The sequence below is a fragment of the Aphelocoma coerulescens genome, chromosome 3, assembly GCF_041296385.1.
Source record: "Aphelocoma coerulescens isolate FSJ_1873_10779 chromosome 3, UR_Acoe_1.0, whole genome shotgun sequence".
In the NCBI taxonomy this organism is placed as follows: domain Eukaryota; kingdom Metazoa; phylum Chordata; class Aves; order Passeriformes; family Corvidae; genus Aphelocoma; species Aphelocoma coerulescens.
This window is the reverse complement of record NC_091016.1, coordinates 66058736-66083878: the sequence shown is the minus strand read 5'-3', so window position 1 is coordinate 66083878 and position 25143 is coordinate 66058736. Positions and strand designations below refer to the sequence as shown.

Here is a 25143-nt window from a genome sequence, read left to right as displayed (position 1 = left end):
GGGATTAGCAACTGATTTATCCCTGAGGTACAATCAATCATTTGAGCATTGTTGCTTCTTTTTTATGTTGTTGTTTATTTCTTAACTGCCCCAGACTGTGGTAGATAAAATCTTTTGTGCGTAGACCTTTTTAATTTTGTAAACCTCATTTTATGCAGTCTATTGGTTAAACATCAGCACAGGCACACAAAAACAGATGGCATTGTATTTCTCAGCCTAAGAGCAAGGAAGTCAGGGCACTTGTTCATATTAATCTGTCCTCTTTTGTGGCTACTTTAGTTGTTCACTATTTTAATCAGTCTACAGAAGTTTTTATTCGAAGAACTTGCAAATAAATGTGTGGCATGGAGATGTTAGTTTCAAAATCTGTATCAACATTTTTATGAGAGGTTATGATGGTAACACTACTTTTTTTCCCAAGATGTTATAGTAATTTTTGTTATGTCTGTGTATAACTGTGTCCTTACTTTCCCTCTGGTTTTACAGGGCACAATGACTACATGTGTCCTGCTACTAACCAGTGCACCATTGACAAGAACAGAAGGAAGAGTTGCCAGGCCTGCCGACTGAGAAAATGCTATGAAGTGGGAATGATGAAAGGTGGTATGTACATCAACAAATCTTTAGCATTGTTGTCTGCCTTCCTGCCTTTTAACTTCCTCAGGTAGCTGATATGGTTTCTAACTAAAGAAGGAAGCCACTGATTTTATTGAGCTGCAGTGTATTAAATAAAAATTATTTTATTAAATAAAAAATTAAAAACTCCCAAATATCATGTTATCTTGTCCAAATTTGCATCAAAAATAATAGGAACATTGATTTCAATAGAATTAGAATTCCTCTCTTACTATTTTTAACTCAGTATTTTTGGTCTCTCAGGCTTCAGGTCCTGGTGAACGAAATTTAACCCAAGATTTTGCAGCCTTTTGCAGTTCAGTGTGAAGAACATTGGTAGTCTCAAATCAGTCCATATTCATTTAAATAAACTTCTGGATTTGTAATTCTTGTTCTGTGAAACCTGGAAGGGAAAGATAATTCCTCTGTTATGGAACTGTACACATATGTTAGATGTGAATTAATTTCATCCAACAATATTAAAGGCTTACTCATTTTATAAGAACTGAGATAAATGCCACTTTCCTGGAACGTGTAATAACGATGTCTTCTTGTAGCCTGCTAAAAATTTCAGATTGCTTTTATTAATAGAGAGTAATAAGTAGCTGTATGGAAACCTATATCTACAGGAAAAATTTAGCAAACTAATAAGTGCTCAGAGAAGGGATTAGATCCCATGTCTTTTTTGTATAAAACAGCTAGTTTAGATTACAGACTGGTTGTCCCTTTCTTTGGCACGCCTAACACTTACTTATGCCACAGAAAGTCTGGAGCAAGAGAGAAGAGTAGCTCATCACATTTGTCCTTTCCACAACAAAGGATCATGTTTAAGTCCAGCAAAGGTAGGCCAAGTCTGGGAATCTTAGGAGAAAAAAGGAAAGACTAGAGGAAAACTGGTCAGTTGCTGCACTTTGAGGTTGGATCTGCATTTTTCTCAACTCAAGGATTAGGAAAGAGCTGAGACTGATTTTGTTTATCTCAGTTTAGGGATGCAAGCAGGAGGAAGATGTAAAATCTCCTTTTGCTTCTAGAAGTTAAGACAGTAGTTGATTTTTTTAATGAGATTTTGTTTATTGATCTGAACATCCTGGTTTATATGGCTAGAACTCTTCAAAGTGTATGTAGTTAATGTCACAGCTACGATCCAGAGAAGTTAGAACTTCAGGTAAGGAAAACTAAAACCAGAGAATCCCATATATGAATATGCCATGCAGATTTAGCTTTGACCTTTGTACATATGGCAGATCATAGCTAGAATTTATAATTATGCATTATGTTGATGGTATTACATTTTTCATTTGGCACATTTACATCCAATTGTGCTTACATGTATTTAATTAATAATCCACTATACCAGTTTTATGTTTTTCATATCTCTTCTCTTAAGATGCAGGTTCTAATAGGTTTCTGACTATTCTATATGTAACTGTTTTACTCTCATAAAAATTGCAAAGATTTCTCAACTAGCATTTTGTAGATTAAAGTAGTCCAAAAGAAATACTGTAATTCTGCCGAAATTTTCTTACAAATATAGATGTCTGGAATCTTTATTTCATACAGTGGTTCTCACTTGAACAAAGTCCTCTGGATTTCATCCTTTCCTTTTAAAATGTTGTAAGATTTCTATAGTCACTACAGGAACTGTCAGTTCAAAAATAGTTTTGTGGTTGCTTTAGTTGTTTTTGTTTTGATTTTGTTTGGGTTTTTTTAAGAAACTAAACTCACAGTTTACAAAGAAGAAGATCAGGATCGGCATAAATTGTATCTGCTCTTATAGTACTACTAATAATGCATGAAGTCCATCACTGGTTCATAGGCAAGAGTTTTAAAATATTATTTTATGAAGTCTTGGAAAAAAATCTCAAGATCCCTCAGTTACAAGTAATAAATCTGTCATGCCTGCAGATGACTTCAGGGAAGGTGAAATTAATGTAGATGAAGTAAAACATTCAAAATTCTTCTGGAGTCACTACTAATCCCCTACTATCCACATAGATATGGGGGGAAGAAAAAACTTTCTTCTAAATCTAGACCCTTATAATTGTCACATTTCTCTCAGATGAAGATAAAGGTTAAGTGAATATTTTTGTTATGCCATCTGGTTAAGTCACAATGTTTAAAAGTTTGTTGTTTTTTTTTTTTTCCTCATTTTTTCTGAGGAGAGCTATGAAGATTTTCTTTTAATAGATATAATAGAACTTTTCTTCAACATACTTAAATGATGTAGCTCTGCGGTCAGCTCAAGGTTCACATTGTTCTCTAATAATTCCTAGTGCTTGTGATTGGATCTTTTAGTTTAAATAATCTCCTAATTTTCATGTTGAAGGATATGCCTTTTTTTAAGGCATTTCTATCATACACTTGAATATTCATTTGTGTCTTAATCTCACTTTTATCTCTATCTCCACAATTTGCTTATGATGATACAACTTTCAGATACAGTGGAAAACACCTGTAATCTTTCTTTCCCCTAAAAGTAATCTCAGGTTTTTCTTCTGCACTAAATTAGCTGAGGTTTCTCAATAAATTGTAAAAGTTCCCAACTTCTGACTTTTATCTGCCATTTAAGTGATACAAGTAATAACTGATATTAAATATTGTCTTTCAGTAAATATTGGGGAAGGTATATAAAATCTTCATTAAATGTCTCTGGTTAATTCTAAACAGAATATAGAATAACATAGGATATAGAATATGGTTGCTGAGGATTTCCTCACAGAAGGTCACTTAATGTAGCATGAAAAAGTTCATAATATATTATTTTTAGTAGAGTGAACACAAGCAAAACATGTTTTTGAGGCTTTAGTTAGAAAAAATTGCAGTCTTCAAGTGGCCCTTGAACTGTATCATAGGAACATTTACTTATGAGTTCCTCTTATGAGTTCCTGTGGAAATTTTATTGATTTTTTTTTCTTCCCTGTTCTTGTGTCTTTTAAAGACTTCTTCCAGTACTGAAGAGTTATTTTCTTTCTCTTCTCTTGTGTTTGCAAGTGTTTCCTTCTGCATCCGTTACTGTGCTGTTTCAAGAGACAATTAGACTGTGAGACTCTCTGCTGATGCAGTTGCCATCTGAGGTGTAATTTACAGCTGTTATATTTTGTCCAAATGCTTCATTCTCTCTTTCTGAATAAACCCAAAGAACCTTAAAATTATATGTTATTAGTTAGTCTGTGCTCCCCTGTTTGTACGTGAAGATGGACACATTAAATAAGATTCTTGTCATGTCCCTCTTATTTCTGTTCCTCCCTCTTATTTCTGTTCTGTAGCAGGGGAGAGTAGCCTTGTTTTTGTTTACAATCCACTGATGCCTTGAAGGTTGTTTCTAGTCTGGGTTGGAGAAGTGTACTCCAACTTACTTTCATATGATGGAGTGTCCCAGCTTCCAAGTGGAGTTGTTACAGCAGTTGCAACCCTGAAGCTCCAACCTTATGTAAGGTGCAGGTGATCCCTGCTCCAATACAGACCTAGTTTTCCCTTTCTCCAGTGTTTTAAAGGTTTTCTGATGACTTGGCTCCAAAAACCCTGATTTTATGAAAGCAAAAGCACCTTGCTTTATTGCTTTTTATTAATTATTTTTATAGTGTAGTAAGCGAATGAGGGTTTCTAGTTATTAGTGTGCTACATTCAATGTGGTGACAAGACAGATCTGTCATTAAGTGCTGTGTACGATTATAGCAACAGGATGTTAGTGGAATTCATGGCTGTGGCAAAAAATTGCCATGATGTTAAATGCCAGAATCTTAATGAAAAATCCATTACTTACCTGATATTTTGCCGTGTTTAACCACCCTGACACCTACATAATTCTTTCAATTGTCGAATGCTGATGGCTTCCCAACAGCCAATCATAGGAGATGTGGCCATTAAGGATTTGAGTGCTCATGTGCTAGGTCCAGATGGTGATTATGTATATGACATGGGGTTTGAACAGCCTGAAATCTCATGCTGTTGAGAGAAGATTCCGTGTACTCTTTGTTGTGGTAATGAAATTACAGTGTTACAGCACACTTGAAGCCTACATACTTCAGTGTTACTCTCACAGAGTATCTGAGAACACTTCAGAAATTACTGCAGTACAGCCCAGGGGGTGAAACTCTGTGCTGGCTGTAACAGGGTGCTAAAACCACATGACATTTGACTGTAGAAACTTTCATTAACTCCTAGAGATTGGAGTCTCCAGGCTCTGTTTTTCTCTTACATTCTTATGAAATAGTTACCCAGGTCTAATCCAGCTTGGTTCACTGTGACAGTCTTGCTGAAGTTTAAGATACATTTTTACAGGGAAAATGAATAAACAAATTTTCCATCCTCTCAGAACAAGACTTTGCTGATTTTTGTCTTTAAATGGAGGGAGCTATGCCTCCTTGCTGAATTCTATATTTATTCATGTAAAGAGGCTAGACAGTTATTAAAATCATTCACAAAAGTAGAAGTAAATTGATGTCTGATTCAACCACTGGACAGGCTCAAGGCCTTCTACATTTTCATGTAATTATCTTTTAATGAAATATTTTATTTAAAAGAGAAATTAGTGAAAGAAGGAAAATGGATTGTGGATGTGAAATGAGTCAGGTTTGTTCAAGGAGAACCTCGATTCCTATTAGACATACTGTTCTGTACTCAGCCAAATAACTGTGTAGGTGGGGCCTGATAAATGTATGAGGAAATGAACTTTTTAAATTTGTAATTGTTGGGCTGAAATCATGTACTCATGTTCATTTGAAGTAAAATTTTGTGAGTTTACAGCAGTTTTCTGGGAAAAAAGGTGGAAATGAAATCAGATTTTTAGTGAAATGTTTCTATCTCCTCTTTGCAAACATACAAAGTGGATCACTGCCATTGAATTGTACCAAAATATAATATTCTTGTGTTCTGCCCCCAAAGTCAGAAAGAGAGACCATCGTTGTAAACATCTTTGCCAAAAATGCTTTATCTTGCTCTCCCACTTCATAAAATGATCTGTGCTAGAAGGAACTCTAGGATGTTTTTTGTTGAGCCACCTGCTCAAAGCAGGTTCAATGGTGAAATTTTACACGGTTAAGACCTTTTGCAGTCAGGTGGAAATGGGACAAAATGGGACAAATTTTCTTATGCTTAATTATATGCTATAACTGGATATATATAAAAACTAATACTGCAGAAGTTTTTAGTGTTTAACTCTTGAACACTTATTTGAGATTGTAAAGCTGATTATAGTTGTATATTTGTTTACATTCACTTTTTGGCCTTTTAATACTTTTTTGACTATTTGAGTAATTCCTAGAGTACTAGAGCTATAAGTGAGCTCAAGAGGGACTTTTTTACAAGATAATTTAGTGGTAGGACAAGGGGTAATGGCTTCAAACTGGAAGAGGGTGGGTTTGGATGAGATATTAGGAAGAAATTCTTTACTCTTAAGGTGGTTGTGTGACACTGGAACAGGTTGCTCAGACACATAGCCCCATCCCTGGAAGTGCTCAAGGCCAGCTTGGATGGGGCTCTGAGCAACCTGGTCTAATGGAAGGTGTCTTTACCCATGGCAGGGAGGTTGGAACTAGATGATCTTTAAGATCCTCTCCAACCCAGACCATTTCATGATTCTATGATTGTATAATTCCGGTTCTTCTCTTGGTTTAGACACTTACAGTTCAGTTCTAACCCTTAGTCCTGGTATCAGGCCAAACACCTTCAATACCCATTTAATGTAAATAATTTTTTAAATGTGGCAATTAAAATTTCTCATTGTCTTTGAGATTCATACCACTGGACTGATTGTCCTAAACCAACTTCCTTTCCCAAATCGTGGTTGATGTAAAGGTAGAGAATGCTCCTGTAAAGGCTTTATTGTGATCCCTGAAATGTCTATAGGCTCATTGTAAATATTGTCTAGAAATGGGGTGGTTGCCATACTTAATGTAACCAAAACTTGGTATGATTTTATCAGGAGTGTCAGCACTGAAAAGGACTCATTTGAATGACGGATTAATTGAACTTCTCTTGTTTCACTTCTACATGTCCTCAGATGCTCTTTAAAACATGTGCTATGACTGCAAAATATTGAATACAAAAATACAGATTAGGATGAATCATGCCTCACACCTTCATCTTTAATTAATAGATCATTGGTTCTCAAACTGTGCATTATGAATAGTCATTAGAGACCCCAAATGACATTTGTTTGCCTGTTAACAGCTGTTTTTTGTCACCACGTCTTTAAGAGTTTACATGGAAGACCAGTTTTATGATTTGCATTTGAGTTGGTAGGAGTTCTGGGGCACTGAGATATGTCGTGTGACATGGTCAAAGAGCAAACTGGGAGCAGAGCCAGGACTTGAACCTGAATATCTGAATCTAAACCCTGACTGTGACTACTCTCTCCCTCTGTCTCCAATAGAAGGAAGTCTTGATTATAGGGGAGTTTGAAAAAGGATAAGAGATCCAGTTTGGAAAAGGATAAGAGATATTTTTAAAAAAAAACCCCACTCACATAAATAGACAGACAGCATTCATCTACTCAGGAGTAGAAAAGACTGTAACATCCAGGTGCACAGACCATTATTTATATAGTACTGAGTGTCTAGATATCCTTGTCAGAAATCAGGCTATTAAGCACTGTCACTTGGGGAGGTCTGTTTGAGATTAGACATTAAATTCTGATTAATCTTTTTAGAAGATTTCAGACAATGTTTCTCATTTAAAGTAATTGTCAACCCACCTGGGTTTTCAGCACAATTTACATTTGTGTTTCATTTTCTGAAAGAGAAGTGAGAATTAAATAAGGGGCTGATTGTCTGAACCATATTCAAAAGAAGTATTTATTAGGCAATAGAATTTGAATTTCAAAAGCGGTGTTCCTTTTCTGTGACCAAATAATATATTTATGTAGAGAGAATCAAGCAGAAAAGTTCTCAAAATCTCAAAGGTTTTTAAAATCACTTTGGAAAGACTATTATGCTGAGATACATTATAATATTAGAACCTACATTGAAGTCATAGCTTTAGCAATCTCCATCTGTTATAAATCAAGAATGAAATTATATTATTGAATGCTACTTACATATAACAGCTACAGTGACCTTAAGTTTTAAAGGAAGCTGTCGGATTCTGTTTTATTTCCAATGAAGCATAATAAAGCTACTGAATTCAGCAGAGGTGTGCCTAATGAGGCCTATCTGTAAAGTGAAGTTGCCATAAGAGGTCATTAGAAGACAGCTGCCTTGCTTGCCTCTGCCCTTTGGACCCTAAACCCAGTTTTGCTTAGACACTCAGGTTTGTGTCCATAAGGGAACTGTTGGCTTGTTCACACTGTTTTACTTCTGCAGTCCCTTACTTTTGCCAGTGGTAGCAATGACACCAAAGTGAGCCCGGACTGAGCCCCAGAGGCCTTCTCCCAAGAGTTTAGTAAATCATTCCCATGCTTGGGCATTTGAAGAGAGGCTTTTGAATTTCTGGCCTCTTCAACCCCAACTTCAATTTCATAAATGTAGGTTTATGTTGTAGGAAAACCTGGTTTCTTCTTATGCGAACACTGGTGTAAAGGATTTGTGTGGCATCTCTGCCATGGCCTGTCCTGTGCATTCTCCCTTAACACTGATCATCAGCTGGGCAATTGACGCTCTGCCGCTCTGACAGACACCTTCTTATTTGTAATGTCTTTCATTTACCACATGCATTTTGTCTTTTATTGTTAAGCAGGGTTTGTTTTACAAAACACTAGAGATTCTTTCTCTCTAAAACAGAAATTCTTTCTCTCTGTCAATTTTCAACAGGATGCCAATGATGTAGGTTGGTCTTGAAGAGCAACAACATTGGTTAGAAGAGAAGCTGCTTCCAAATACATTTGAAATACTCTTTTGACAAACTGACAAAATTATAGGCTGTTAATACTACAAGGCTGTGCATGTATATAGAACTGTCAAATATCTCTTATCTGGGTTCTGCTGACAAGGAGCAGAAGTGTGGACAAAGAGCCTCAGGGTCAAAGGTTGTTCCAGACTGGGAAGTTAGCTGGTAAACCATTTACCCATCACCATTTCCAAAAACAATCATAGGTGCATCTTTTTGTTGCCCTTTTGAATTTAAAAAAAAAAAAAAGAAAAAAGAAAAAAAAAAGAAATAGCCTTCTTCCTGCCATGATTTCATGATTTCCCTTCCTTCCCTTCAAGTGTGGCTACAAACTGTTGATTGGCAAAATTGCTAGTAAGAAAGAAATTGAAGAATATTATATAAAGCAGCTCATAGGGAATATATTTAACTAGAATAGAATTTGAAATTATACATATATCTTCAAATCTAAAATGCATTATTCTGTAGTTCACACACAGCCAAGCAAATTTGATTCTATTTGGTCTCTTCCTTTTCTTCCTCTAAATATTCTTGAGTATTTTATATAATACTGAAGGTATGAGGTGGAACTTTGTTATTAGCAGTAGGGAGGAAAAAAATGGCTGTTGTATGGCTGAGGTTCAGTGCTCATTCAATCCATTTTTAACCTAAGAATTTTTGTTTTAACAATATGGAATTTATTTTTTATTTTGTTTTAAAGACATGGGAAAATACTAGTGAAGTATTTCATATGGTTAATATTTCCTTCACAATCATAGACTCATAGACTCTTGAGTTGGAAAGGACTTTAAAGGTTATCTGGTTCCAACTCCCCTGCCATGGGAGTGTCATATGCAATTTTATTGTCCAGATGCAATTGTATTGCTGATCAGGTTCTTATTATTTGATTCTATAATTACTTAGCAGTTTTGAAACCTGTCTCCATGTCTGAAAGTCTGACTGAATTTGCATATGAAGTTTTATAAAACTGCCTTTGAAAATCTTGGCTCTTCCAAACGTGGAAATTGTTTTAGAGCTCTTGAAAGATGCATAATACTTCAATTTTTGCTAGAATATTGTTCTTCATAACACTTGACAATTCAGGTCCCTTTATTGGCTGAACTGTGAAATCAAAATTGATGCATTCACATATTTAAAAACTCTTACAGGATCATTGCACTTTTGGCAATGAAATTGTAGCTCGATAGGGTTGTCTTTTTTGGAATTAGTGACTGTACATCACTGTTACCTCTATTTAACAGAGATAAAATTTGATTAAGTTGAAGGAGATTTGGGAGCACTTGATTTTTTTCAGAGAGATCCTCACTCCTATTTAGTCCAAGAAAATAAGTAAGTATGTTGCTTGTCCATCTAGGGGTTAGGTAAAGAGTTAATAGTAAGTTCTATAAATCTCTGATGAATATGATACTTTTACAGATTCAGAGACCTTTTTGTCTGTGATCATAATATCTGGTGATGTGATGCAGAAGGAATGCATACTCTTACTGACGTTTTTTCAGATTTAGTCTCCACAAAATCCAGCAGTAAAATTGCTACTGTTGGTTGGTTGGTTGATTTTTTTTAAAATCCCAAAATAAAAATGCAAGAAATAAATTTGTGGGGGGCATCCTCCTCCAAACTGGTTATGTGTAGCTTTGCTTAATGCACCACTTTTTTGTTCTAAGGTGAAGAAAAGCCAGTGGTATGCTTTCAGATGAATTAAAAATAAAACTATTGTTCTTATTTAGCATCTGGTTTATTTGTAAACAGCTAAATATGCTTACATTTGCCACCTTTCCTCTGTTATGTAAAATCCTCATCACATTCTAGATTTACTTAACAAGGCAGGCCTGGACTAAATAAAAAGCAAAGCCAAAAAACCTCTGATCTTCCAGTAATCTATGTGATGGAGACTTAATGCTGATGTTGCCCTACTTATATTTATTAACCTTTAATTGATTCTGTTCTCTATCACGTTTGGCCTACAGCTTTCTAACTATACCACCTTCTACTTGATTCACACTGTCAATTTTGTTTCTGCATGGTGTGAAAGGGAACCTCTTCTTGTCTGTCCTGAAGCTTGCATGGGGTATTTTCATTTGAAACCTTCTTGTATGAGAAGAGAAGCTTTAGCGTTTTGTACCTTATTCATCTTTTTGCTATTCCTGATTTTGTAGTCTTGTATCTGGCTTGCAGGCCAAGCAGATATAGTCAGTTTAGATATCTCTTATACCAAAGTTGTTTCACATTTCAAATCATCTTATCTGTTTTTCTCTTGTCCCTTTTTCATTTATTTTTATATCTCTTTTTAATTTGGGAAGAACAGACCGGCATGCAGTGTTCACTGTAGTGTGCCTCACGATAATAAACTCTTGTGATTTATGAAGTTGTTCTGTCCTCCCTTCCTTTCCAAGTAATTTCTAGCCTTCTATTTACTTTCTAAACTTATCTGATGTTTTTATAGTATTTTTCTAGCCCCAACATCTTGTTTATGAATTATGTCAGCCCATCTATTTATGAGTATGTTGAACACCACAGACCCCAAGGATGCTTTCTCTTTGAAAGAAAATTTCTAGATGAGCAGCCAGAAAATTTTGAATGTGAGAAAGTTAACAAATGCTTTAGTTTCTGTGAACCATGAGGGCTCGTTCATGTGATTATATCTACATGTTTCACAGGGCAATTTTAATTCAGAAACATTACATTGATACAAAGCATACAACAAAAATCTCTGTTACAGATGGAGCATGCCTGCTACTGAGTATTGCAAGGAAGTAAGTTACCAGTGAGATGACGTTTTGCCAGAATAAGTCCTGTGTTTTTCTGAAGAGCAAGAATCTCCCATCCTCTCCTTAACAGAAACTCTTTAGTGGTAGGAAAGACTGGTATTGCTGAATGAAAAATGGGAACAGCAACGCACTTGAGAGTTTTGGCTTAGAAGTAGTTTAGGGAATGGGAAAATGTAGATAAGTTAAGTAATAGGAGTGATGAAAGATTTATTGAACTCCCTTTATCGGAATAGATTAATGGAATAGAATCACAAAGCCTACTACATTTTGAATGAATTAGACATAAAATGCCTAATATCCAAATACTAATTCAGTGGAAATCTCACCATAGTTGAAGAAAGAGGAAAAGAGATCTAAAGATTGTCCCTGTTTCTTTGAGGCTGGAAAGGACACCTGCTGATGTGATCCAACATCTAAATGAAGGCATGCTGTATGTGAGATGGAAATACTGCCAACAAAGACTGGGATTCTAAAGGTCTAAAATTTTGTGGTGTGAAGAGATCTGAGCAAAGGTTGTTTTTCCCTTTCTCCAACCATTAGAAAGACCTGTATTGATTGCTTGCAAATGTTTTTGGTTTGGTTTTATTTTAAATGTTTTCCCTATTTCTTGAATGGTTTACATCTTTATTCTCTGTAGATACTTCTTTTGCTATTCAAACTGGGATTAGTGCTGCTTTTTCATGTTGCGTGAGAACTCCAGAATAAACTGCATCACAGCTGCCCTCTCCTCATATCTCAATTCCTTGTGTGCTTTCCTTATTACTTCGTTGTCCTCCCTTGCCTCCACTTGATGATGGATTTAAGTTTTTGACTCAGTCTCAGAATGCCTGTAACTCCTCCACTTAGAGCCAAACTTAACCTTCCCTCTATGGTTGGAGTCCACGTGGGCTTTATCACCATATTTTTCTTGTAACCTTTCCCCAAAGGAAGCTTTTGTTCCACTGTAGAGGTCTTACGTTGTTTGAATTGGTACGGCTGATTTGATAATATCCCAAGGTTCAGGGTCATACAGTGCAAAGCACACTGCAGAAATGTGCAGTAATAACAATTTTCTGTTTCTGTTGTGGTTATTTCAGCCTTTTGGCAGTGGGTCTCCCATATTAGAATCTGAGGTTGCAATTATGTCTCCTTTTTGTACTTACGTTTATCTACTTAAATGGCATTCTTTATTGCTGTATAAGCTCATCTTATAATGGGAACTTTCTTAAGTGGTTTTTATATAATTATGAAGATTACTGGCTCAGTAATAGGGTCATGTTTAATTGAAATAATTGGTGACCTTAAGCAAAATATTCTAAGTAGTTTTGAGAGCTACTTCTGTGATCCATCTGACCCACCAACATCATTAATTTATTGATGATCATTTATAGAATAAGGGTCTGTTAGAGGTTGGGAGATACTTTGAAGTTTTGGACTGGAAAGAAATACTTATTTATTCCCAAATGACTTCCTTTTGTGGGGCTAAGGCAGCTGTACAGTGTCAGTAGTCTAGAGTTCTGTGTGAGCCCAACTGATCTGAATTTTAGGAAGGAGTGCACTACTCCTGACACTGTACTTTTAAAAATAATTTTTCTATCCAATTACTGGTGTAAGATTCCCTATATAGGAAGAAGTCTTCAAAAAATAAATCAAGAGTCAGTGCTGCCTGGGTCTATCAAAAGCATCTGCTGTTGCTTAAGCCAAGTGTATGTAATACTTAAGTTCATGGAAAGGAGTTCATTATATTCTTGTGTGTCTCTAGGAATTCGGAAAGACCGCAGAGGTGGGCGAGTGATGAAACAAAAACGCCAAAGAGAGGAGCAGGATTCCAGGAATGGGGAGGCTTCTTCAACAGAGCTGCGAGCTCCCACCCTTTGGACAAGTCCACTGGTGGTTAAACATAACAAGAAGAACAGCCCAGCCCTGTCCCTGACGGCAGAACAGATGGTCAGTGCCTTGCTGGAAGCGGAGCCACCCCTAGTTTATTCTGAATATGACCCAAACAGACCATTCAACGAAGCCTCTATGATGACCCTGTTGACCAACCTTGCAGACAGAGAATTAGTGCACATGATCAACTGGGCAAAGAGAGTTCCAGGTAAGGAAAAAAAAAGCCCTAGTCAACTATAAAATCTGTAGAACACAAACTGAAAAGAAACCCTCACATACTGATTTTCTGACTACCTATTCTTATTTAATTGAAATTGGTCATTTAAGTATAAATACATTAACAAAACTTACAACACTAATCAAATTTTATGTTGTATTTTTCAATAAAATACTACAGTGCAATGTAAATTATTTTTGAGGAAAGATTTAGTTAAGAAAAGGTATTTTCCCACTCTGTAGAATGTTGGGCAGTTTTTTGTTTGATAAACTTTTTTTTTTCCAGACAAGACTCAGCAAAATTAAAGGTTAAAAGAGATTATTAGTCAAATCTAGTCAATTTGATCTAATCAAATTATGTTAACTATTTTAATGCTTTTAGTAAAGGGTTAATCTTATACATGTAATGTAAGTGATAAATTCAGCATCACTAGTAAGCCCATAAGTATTATTATGATTTATTTAATTGCCGGGTTCTATTTTTGACTGTGAATTAAAGATCTTTCATGAATTTTGGATTTGAAAAAAAAAAAAAAAGTCCAGAATAAATGTTCTAGTATGATTTTTTTTCATAATAGAACTAGATTTTTTTATCTCTATCATTTTGGTACACCATGATTCTCTCTTTTTCCAAAAGGAATTACAGAATTGTGGGAAATCTGTAACATTTTTTATTGACTATATGTTACATATCATTCATGTAGTTCAATTAATCAATATAAATTAAATGAGTAGTTTTGTAGTTAAAGTTCATTACCTTTCAAAGTGTTAGTCTACACAAATACTCTTCATAAATTAAGATTTTAAAATTTATAAGACATTTATTGCACGTCTTAGTTTTAGCTTGGTAAAAATACTGGCATACATGGTAATTTATACTTCATAATTCACTGAGATTCTGATCTTTTAAGTTTTTACTGTAGCCACTTATTTAATTAAAGTTATGCAGCTACTTTAGGAAGGGATGCTAGAGACAACTAACACAGCTCTCACCTGCATTACCTCAAAAGAATTACACCCAGGTTATGCCATTTTTATGTTTTCCTTCATTTAAACTTGGCAAGGCTGTTCCTGGTAAATCAATAACCGTGTCTTTTCCAGTCCTTAAGGGCTCCCTTTCAACCACTTTTCACAAGTCACTTTGTGGGCTCCAGCTATGACCAATGAGAACCTGTGTGTGTTTAATTTCTCATCGTATCTTATAAGAAATCACTCGAGAATTTTATTCTTGACAAAGTCACAGTGGTTGAGGCCTGATCTACAGTCTGTTCAATTCACGGGCAGGTTCTGCTGTTAATTTAGGTATTTTTTGCATCATGCCTTTACAAAAATGCCTTTGAAAAAATGAACCTATGTGCATGAGCTATTCACTATTCAAACAGACAAATTCAAATTACCTTTCTACTGATTTTTAGAGGTATAATTAGTCTGTTAAAATAAATCAATTTACATTCAACATGAATATACCACAATCTAAATGCATTATGTTCTCCAACTGGAAATATTTGGTTTCCATGTCTTTTGATTTCGAGAGTATAATTAATGGAAATGTGTTTAAAAATGAAGTAACATTGTCAGAGAACCCAGATCTTGTTTTTATTCAGAAATCTCTCTAGAACTGCTTGTCACAAGATGATTACAACTGGCAATGATCAAAAAACTGCCTGGTTTACCCAGTATATACTTCAAATGTAAGAAAGCCTCTAACACCAGAAAATCAAAGGTATGAGGTTATCAACTATTTATGTATATCCAGTGTATTATACATTTCATTTACATTGTCAAAATAGCTCCTAAGGAGTAGCCAAGCCTAATGACGCCATGTATATGCATTAATAAGTACTCCAGCAGGTGAGGTTTTATGTAGAACTGTTGAACTCTGGCTAGAATTAAAAACCAAAAATCCTTTCCCAGTCATAGTTTGATCTACTAGTGACTGTACAAACAATTATACCAAAGGAAAGTCCTAAAGCAGGAGAGAGAGAATAAAAGGAGTTTGGGGATTCTGAAAGTCCTAGATGCCTAGTTGGTTCTTGATATTGTGGCCTGGAGAACAGTATATACATGGCCAAAAGCAGAAATGAAAGTTGATTTAAAAGAATTCAGGCCCAATTGTTTACCTACCTCTAAAATTTGGATCTAGGTGCTTAAATATATATATCTTTTTAATCTCTCATTTGGTCCCTAGAAAAAGTTGGGTGTACCTAGTTGCTGATATTAAATATTAGGAGTACTGATCACCTTTCAAAGACTGTGTCTCTGCTTGCCAAAGTTTCCTTCTGCTAGAATATATTGGGAATACATGTACATTAATGGAAATGTGTCTGACGATATAAATTGTATTTTCACCTCTGCAGTACATTGCCATTGAATACTCCATTATTACCAGGAATTATACAATACTGTTTAATTAGAGAGGATTTTTGTATACTTTATGCATACACAGAGGAACTGAATAATTTTCCTCTGTTAAATTAAATATTTGGTGCAACAGCATTGTGGAAATCCACTCAGTTATTTTTTCAGCTAATTTACTAAGGTTTCAAGCTTCAGAATAAAGGGTAAAAATATTTTTTTTTCTAAAAAGTGAGTGTGCTTTTTAGCAATAGAAAAAAAGCAGTTGCAGGAAACAGCTTCTCCTACGCACACTTCTCAAGCCTTGGAAACATTATGCGAGTTAATTTACCTACATGCAGGATGTAGGAAAGCAAGGAACAAAGTCTATATGAGTGGATCAGTTGAAATCATATTTCATAGTGAATCACAGAATCACAGGATATGCCATGTTTGAAGGGACCCACAAGCACCATTGAGTCCAACTTCTGGCCCTGCACAGAAACATCCCTGAGTCACACCATGTGCCTGAGAGCATTGTCCAAATGCTTCCTGAACTCTGTCAGGCTTGGTGCTGTGACCGCTTCCCTGGGGAGCCTGTTCCAGTGCCCAACCACCCTCTGGGTGAAGAACATTTTCCTGATACCCAACCTAAACCTCCTCTGACACTTCTGGCCATTCCCTTGGGTCCTGTCACTGGTCACCACAGAGAAGAGATCAGTGCCTGACCCTCCTCTTCCCCTCATGAGGAAGCTGCAGACTGTGATGAGGTCTCCCCTCAGTCTCCTCCTCTCCAGGCTGAACAGACCAAGTGACCTCAGCTACTCCTCATACGGCTTCCCCTTCAGGCCCTTCACCATCTTCATGGCCCTCATTTGCATGCTCTCTAATAGATTCATGTCTTTTTTATATTGTGGCCCCCAAAACTGCCCCCAGCACTCGAGGTGAGGCTGCCCCAGTGCAGAGCAGAGCAGGACAATCCCTTCCCTTGCCCACCTGGTGATGCTGTGCCTGATGCCCCCCAGGACACGCTTGGCTCTCCTGACTGCCAGGGCACTGCTGGCTCATGTTCAGCTTGGCAGGGACCAGGACCCCCAGGTCCCTTTCCGTGGCACTGCTTTCCAGCCTCTCATTCCCCAGTCTGTATGTACAGCCAGGGTTGCCCCATCCCAGGTGCAGGATCCAGCACTTTCCCTTGTTGAACTTGTAAAGGGTGGTGATTGCTCAGCCCTCTAATTTGTTTAGGTCTCTCTGCAGGGCCTCCCTGCCATTAAGGGAGTCAACAGCTCCTCCCAGTTTTGTATCATCTGGGAACTTACTCAGTATCCTTTCCAACCCTGCATCCAAGTCATTTATGAAGATCTTGAAGAACACAGGGCAGAAGATGAAGCTCTGTGGAACCCCACTAGTGACAGGTCACCAGCCGTATGTCACCCCATTCGCTATAACCCTTTGTGCCCGACCCATGAGCCAGGTGCTCACCCATCGCATGATGTTATGAAATAATTGAATCAATTCCTTTGTACAATCCCTGAAAACACACACATACACTTTAGCCTATGCCCCAACCCCACAACTTACTTGGTTAGTGAAGCCTGAATACTTTTTTGGAAGAACATCCTCATATATTTATTTTTGCATGTTGATCAATGAAATGACTTTTTAGTGATGAAAGTAATTACTAATCTTTGAACTAAAGTTTGAAAACAGCTTTGTGCTGGATATTTTGTCCAGAAGGATACTGTGGGAGAGTATCAAAAGCTTTACTGAAATCCAAACGACTACATTATTTGAGGAAGGAAGAAACTGATATTCACAGAGCAGAAAAGCAATGAAGATACAGCTTACAAAAACGTGTAAAGACTTTCAGGGACATTTTTGGAGTTTTTTTGCTGTGTAGGCTTTAAAGAATAGTTTTTAGTCAGCCAGCCTTTCTGATGATATAAATAGGTGAGCATGGAAGAAGAAACAGCTAAGTAGATGTACTGGATAAGAGTTAAACTATTCCACAATACGGAGCAGTAAAATGTAATTTGTGATGGACTGTGTAGAATCATGTAGGCAGAGATCTGCTATAAAGACATGCTGAGGACAATCTTCAAAATCAGATGAGTATCTTTGCAGACATGTGTTGTAGCTGCTGGACTCTGCCTAGCAGGCTGCAGCTCCCTGTGAGCACAGCGGCGTTTCCTAGGGCCATGCCATCAGTCGCATCCCAGAGTCCATTCTGGACAGCCCTGCAATCTGGCTCTGGCAGCCAGCAGTGTTACAACTCAGTGGTGATGAAGGAGGTAGAGAAGGGTCTCCCATGAGGGTTTGAGATGGCTTTAATCACATCTAGTTCCCGTGATGTTCAGTGCTAGAGAGACCTCGTGATCTGCGTGCAGGGTGGTTTTGTCAGGGGCCCAGGGGTGGTCCCTGGGCGGGGTTGGGGTACAGGAGCCAATAGGGAGAAACCGAGGGAGTGGCCAGGGCTAGGTCAGGGAACACGGGGAACATGTGAAATAGGAAAAGCAATGGGTTAACAGATCCCCATAGATATGCCCTGATTGGGAAGGTGAGAATTGGTCTCAAACTTTATTGCCGCTAATTCAGCATTAGTTCAAACTTGCTTAAACCGGCTCTGCAAACTTGGTGATGTTAACCAGATTCTGGGGAAAGAAGAGCTTTTGGCAGCTTCTTATGCATAACTTCAAAAAATATCTTCAATACTTAAATATAACATGATTTTTATCTGAGGTCAGAACCAGGTTCCCCCATGACAGTGCAATCCATAATATGCCAAGTACAGAAAAGCTTGTTTTAATTTTTTTTTTTTTTTTGAAACCTTGGCCACTAATGCAAGTGGGTTTGCTAGATTAAATGAACAAAAACCTTGTACAGTGTCCTATGACATAAACAAAAAATTCAGGATGCCTTACTCTTTACATGGTCTGATGGGGATTTAGGCTTCAGTCCTCCCAGGTGGCCTCTGTAAGACACTGATGGTGCCTTTTGATCACCCCAGCCAGCTGGAATAGCTGACAGCTGCACATGAGGTGGATGCAACCAGATTGTGGTGGGGCAGACTTTACATGTAAATTGAGCCTTTTACCATTTAATTGGGACAAATTACAAAAAAAATCACATGTAGGCAAGGTATCAGCGTAGATGAATGTTCATTTTTGAATCACATATTCCTGAAAGATATGCTTTCTTATGTTCTTGACTTGCATAACATTTTGGGGATACAGTACCACCTTCAAAATGGTCTTTGATAAAATGAGCAAAATCATTACTCTGCTTTTCTACAGAAATGCTGTTACATCAAAGGAATTAACTTACTGTATTTCATTATTCACTTACTGTGTGTATAGTTAAATGTCGTAAATGGAGTACTGTATTTTCAAAATGAGGCTGGCATTTTCAGTGTAATCAACTGCACATTTTTGGTGCAGAATCTCTTGAGGTGGTAACAGACTTTGCAAGCTTATGTAGTGAGCTCATGGTGAAGAGTGTAGCTTTAAGAAAATTTTGTTGCAAGGGAGAAATCTTTGGCAGTGCTGCTACAATTTTGTATAACTATTTACTACAAGTACAGTGGCTGTACAACTTAATAGCCCGAAAATGGTACACTGGGCATACCAGCTTTGAAGTTTTGAGATGATTCACGGTGCTGTACTTATTTTATGGCTTCATGAACCGAGGAGATAAACATTTTGGCACTGGGTTTTTTTTTCTTTCTTTCTTTCTTTATTTCAAAGCCACAGAGGTTGCTGTTTTATTAAGATACTGTTTTCCTATTTGACCTTCTAAACGGCTTTGTTTGTTAAATTAGGAACAGTGTGCAAAGAGGCCAATAGCCACAATTTTGTATTGCACTTTAGTGGCACCAAACCTTGAAAAAAAATTAAGTCTGCTTTCAGTGGAAGGAATCTTAGATGAGAGTGGTATGTGTTTATAACCCTTTAGGTGTAGGAAAGTTTATAGAGCTTCTAAGTGCAGTGATCCTCCTGCCAGTAATTTACACTTATTTAAAAAAGGAATGGCTTTCAATTCCTGTAATAATTTTTAATAACTCTTTCAAAATAGCTGTTTTATCATCTCTTCTCCTTTGCCTAACAGCCTTGATGTGGAGATTTCTAAAATGTTAAAAAACTCACGCCTTCGCTTATCTCTTTAATCTGTTGAAATGATACTCTCTGCTCCCCTGCTTCTTAGGGGAAGAAAATCTGTAAGCAAAAGAGAAATTAAAATAAGCATCTGGATCTTGCTTTATGGATGCTTTTTGCTAATTTAATATCTGTGAAGTTTCAATTAATTACCGTGAATGTAAGAGAATGTATCAAACCTTACAGTGGAATAAAGTAAACACGATTTGAATTTGAACATCAGACTGAGATGTGTCATTCAATGGAATGATTATAAGGGGCAGCAAAATTAAAATAATTGAATATGAAATTAAAGCTTTCCATCCCTGTGTTTTCTTAGTCTGGGAAGCATCTTCAGTTTTTCTTGTCTATATTTACAAAACCAAAAAAGCACTCGTTCCGTCCTCCTGCTCCTCCTCCAGGTTCTGGGTGTTGTATAAGAAAATGCCTCACTTACAAGTAACTTTTTAAATTATCTTGAGAATTGTCTTGTAGTGCTTTTAGGAAAAGGATGAGGTATATTTCCTCCTGTACAGTGCTTCTAATATGAGAAAAGGATGAGACGATGTGACAGAGTGGTCTACTGTTGAGAGACAGGGTGGAGGTGCTGATTCTAAAGGACAGGGAGATGTTACATGCACCAGGAGCTTGTGTCAGACAGGAAAAAGCAAAGCTGAGAAGGAACAATTCAGTCGAAGTGCTTGTAAAGGAACGTAAACAATACAGAACAAAACAAAAATACAGGTAGAGATTTCACTAGCTGAAGACCGGAATAAAATTATAGCAGAAGAAAGAAGTATCAAGGTCTGAATTACAACTCTGATCCTGGAAATTTAAGAGGTACCCTAATGCAATGATTTTCAAACTCTAGGGAGGCCCTAGAGTTAGGGATATAGAAGGGGAGAGAAATACATCAGGACAAGGTGACCAGCAACAAGGAGCTGTGACAAGAAAGAACACAGGCAAGAGGACCAGAGGAAAAAAATGCTGTGAATCAGTCACATGAGCCAACAGTAAATTCAACAGCTCAATACTGGGCTTCTTACTTATTGCTGGGGCTCCTGCTGAAGGTAGTGATTTGTTCAGGGGCTCTTCCAAGTGGAAGGGTCTGGTTGTTGCCTGCTCCTGTGGCCAAAGGAAGAGCCTCGGGATGTGATTTACTCGCTGTTCTTTCCCATTTCGTTTTCCAAGCCATAGTGTTTGAGCTTTATGTCCCACTCTTTCCCCAGGAGTTTCCTGGCAGTAGACATTACAAGAATGTGTTCAAACTGCATCATTGTATTTGCATAAAATTTCAATCAAGGGAAGCAGAGTTAGGAAAGGAAAAGTAGTTAGAGAACCACTTTGAATATTTCTTTAGAGAACCTTTGGGTGAGCTCAGAAATAAATCCTTGAGAGTTTTCTAATACTTATCTTGCAACATTTCATATTTTTTTGTTCATTATTAGCAGTTTTTTACAACCTCCTAAAGCTAATTCTGTAGCTTTCCAGATTTTATTTCTTTGTCCAGAAGAAGAGAGATTCTGAAGAGTACATCAGAGCTGGTTATGCTGTTATGCAAGTACATAACCAAAAGAATTTTTTTAAGACTGCTATTCCACATGTTATAGAGTCATAGTTCCATCTGTACGCAGTGATTTTAAAATCAAGACCCAGAGTGCTGTTGCAAGGCCCTATTCAGGCCTTTTCAGAGTAAGAAATATTTGAATTTCAAAGCTTTGAATTTTGGGACTTCCCAACAAGCTGTCTCAAAAAAATATTTTCAGTAACCAAAATTTACCTTACTATGAGTAATCTTTTTTACCTGTTTGACATCTATTGACAGATGAAAAATGACCCCAAACAGGTAAGAAGGAGCTAACATTCTTTTAACAAGAACTGCTTATATGTTGGAGTTCATTGGGCATTCAATAACATACAAATTCACTTGATAGTAAGTGTCTGAAGATGAAATTCTGTTCGTCTTGGCAAAGGCAAAAATAAGCATCCAGAGTAATAATCTTTATATTTTTTTAGCCAAAACTTTAGGAAATAAAATATTTAAACTGTAATATTTTATTTCTAAAAGATATGATCCTTTTATAAAAACATTTCCTGCTATTTTTCTTTAGCTGATAAGTAATTTACACTCTTGGACGAACATATCTGTCTTAGAGTCTTCAGCTATGCTGAACCCTGGAGCTTTCCAAGAAACGCTCATTAATTTCTACTCTAAGTAAACAGTAAGTAATGATCCCTCCTGATTTATTTATTTCTGAAAATAATTTACAAAAAGAATATGCGATTGTTGGAAAGCACTGATGCGATATGTATGTGCGTGTGCACATATCCATTGTTTCTTGTCCTCATAATTCACACAAATTGGCCCTTTTTGCTTGATGTTTAGTAACTTCAGCCTAATTCTTTTAGGTTCTCTCTAGTACTACATCTCTGAGTACAATCAGCTGTAATTCCAGTTTAGAGGTTATTTTAATATAATGTGTATTAGTTTTCTGTTCAAGTGAGTCACTCACTAAAACGTCATGTTAGATATATAGGAGTTTTTAAGTTACATAGAAATAATTAGGAAAGATTTATTGCAGATGACTTCTGGATGGGCTCTTACCCCATTTGTATTGCTGCAGTGGTGCATTATAGGACACATCTGTTACGCAGCTCATTTGTTTTCTTTGATTATCTCTCCAGGAAATGAACTATGCATGTAAAGAGTATGTTGTTTTGTCTGCATGCTGTGAATTTGAACTGGTGAAAGAAAGTTAAAGAATATCCCACAGTGGAATGGGAGATGAGAAATCTGAATTTGCCTTGTTCCTCCAGGAGTTTGTGCTCAGCTCTGAGTGTCCAAAAGGAACTATTGCCTTCCCTTCCATATGTAAAGTTCTGTTCCTTGTAAAAAATGTCACTGTCTGCCACAGTCCTGGAGCAGGGAGATAGAGATGAAATATTTATCACTTTGCTTGCACTCTGGGTCTAGACCTAAAGCTTCTTAAGCCTCTTGAGGAGTCCTGGAAACAGAAGGCAGGAATCAAGATCTTGACTTGGATTCAGTGTCCAGTTCCGTTTGCCCACCAGAGAGGGGCACTGCTCAGGCTGTCAGAGGCACCCAGTCATTTTCACAGGTATCTGGTACTCCTTGAGAGCGGACTGATCTCAGAAAAAGAAAATGCATGCCATCAGAATTTTCAGTGATTTTTCTCTCTGCAGCTTGAGGGTTTTGGTTTGGAACCAAATCCAATAGGAAGCCTTAAGACCCAGAATCAAGTTTAATATACAAAGGGAAAAGTACCATTCAAAATCGCTTATAGGCTAAATGTGTTGTGTTCCCTGTGAAATTATATTCTGGAGTGTTTAGATTGATTTGGACAACCAAAATTCAAGAAATCTAATTTTACTTTGATTCACAAAGATATGGAAAGTGGTAGAGTAGGCTAATTAAAATGTTCCTAGAGAATATTAAGTCTTATCAATAGTCTAATGAAGCATCTTCTGCAACAGCTGCTATCCCTCAGAAAACATGGCTGCAAAGAGAGAAGTGGCTATACAGGCTGCTGGCATGAGAGCCAGGTGTTTGCTAAAACCCCGGACAGTCTCTAACTGGGTGTGTTCATTGTATTAAAAACAACTGACTGGAAAAGCGCTAAAATTGCAATATTGCCATATAATATCAACTATTACATTAGTATTGCATGTCTGACCTATTTCAGAAATCTCCTTTGATTGCTACAAAGGTAGTATTTCTTATGAATATCACACATATTTTTAGACATACTTTGTGAGATGGTAATTTCACAAGTATTTATTCCAGTTGCAGTGCTGGCTAGAACAGTTCCTACCTTTCTACTTCTCCCTGTCTTGGGGTGGCTGTGCAAGTACAGGGATTTATCTGGGTTAAAAAGGAATCTTTTGGGTGTGTGTTTTGCATTGCCAATAACTTGTGTGAGTTCGCCAGTCCAGTTCATGGCAAAATAGTTGAGACAATTGTAAAATGGGAGTTGTCCGTTTCCCGCGCTATCACGTGTCGGAGGAAAAGAACTTTAAGGGATGGGACTATGCAACTACACGAATTTATTGTTTAAAATAACAAACGCATCAGTCCAGGCGTGAGATTTTACAACACCTCCGAGTAATGGTGACTAGTCACAAGATTTAGGGTTACATCGTAATTTATAACTTTCTAATCCAATAGATACTTAAAACGACACTTTGTTTTAGATTAATGACCTATCACCTGTGGCACTTCTCACTGCAATGCAGCTATGTCTTGACCAATAACTTCTCATGTCACGTACACACAGTTGTCTCTGTTATACCATCTACATTCTTAACTTAAACTATATAAAATCCCACTATTATATTTTAAAACCCTTCACCAAAACACCCAGTGTACAATTTTACTTATAATGATAGGAACACAAGTTTGTAATCCTTTTGCTTAAAGTCCACAAATCTCTGTCAATTAAGCCAGACCTAGTCTCTTCCAGGGTTGTAAATCAAAGCCTCCTTTAATTGCAGGAGTTTCTACTCCTCTGTTTCCCACAGGGAGTGACAGTATACCAGGAATGAATAGGCAAGTATTGATGTGATAGTGCTGGAAAGAAATATTCATGTATCTATACTGCCAGTAGCAGCATGCAGCTCTAGAGCAAGCCTTCTTCTAATTTAATTTCTCTTTATTTTTACACAGAGAGGGCTTTTCCAGTCTCTCCTGTACAAAGGGCGAGAATCTTCTAGTTCCTGGCACCTTTTAGAGTCTTTATCCTGTTTGCATACATAGATGTTCAGCTCCTACATTGCATGTTCCTGCTTAGTCTGCAACATATTCTGTAATGGTATGCCATAGCTGTGAGGGCTTGGATACTTATGGTTAGGTAGGTAGTACCCCCTAACTCAAGATGCATCCTTGTTCACAGAAGGTCTTTTGTTGGCTTCCATCCCTGGGGTACAAGATGCTTTACTTCCCAGGAGGCAAAGGCTGCCTGGCTGGTTGCCAGTTCTAGTGCATATTTTTGAAAGTTGTTCTTCTGTCTTTCTCTTCCAGGAAGGCAGTAAATTCTTCTGGAAGTTCTTTGGGCCAAGTTTGCACTGTACAGCTAGTAAATAGTGACAGAAGCATGTGGCAGCCTTTTGGAATCAGCAGTTGACTCTTAGTCTTCTGCAGGGTGGGATTTTGCAATGTCTGTGGAAAAGGAAAGCTCTAGTATACGTTATTTGGTGATGATGGGATTAAACATTTGTATTAATAGGTTAATATCTAACACTTTTTAAAACCAGTATACACAGAGTGGTTTTCAGCTGACACAGAAGAGCTCCCCATGAAAATCCAGCACAATTGTCAACTCATGACTTCATTTTTTTCCCCATGAAGGATCATTGGCTCCAATATGAAT

General features: G+C 37.1%; 1 protein-coding gene across 1 annotated transcript in view; it reads left to right on the top strand.

Annotated features, from left to right (window-relative positions):
• The window catches only part of ESR1 (estrogen receptor 1), a 191410-nt gene that overhangs the window by 125797 nt on the left and 40470 nt on the right, over positions 1–25143 (top strand). Inside the window, 2 exon segments of the mRNA XM_069010653.1 lie at positions 487–603; positions 12949–13284. Coding sequence (XP_068866754.1) covers positions 487–603; positions 12949–13284 — 453 coding nt within the window.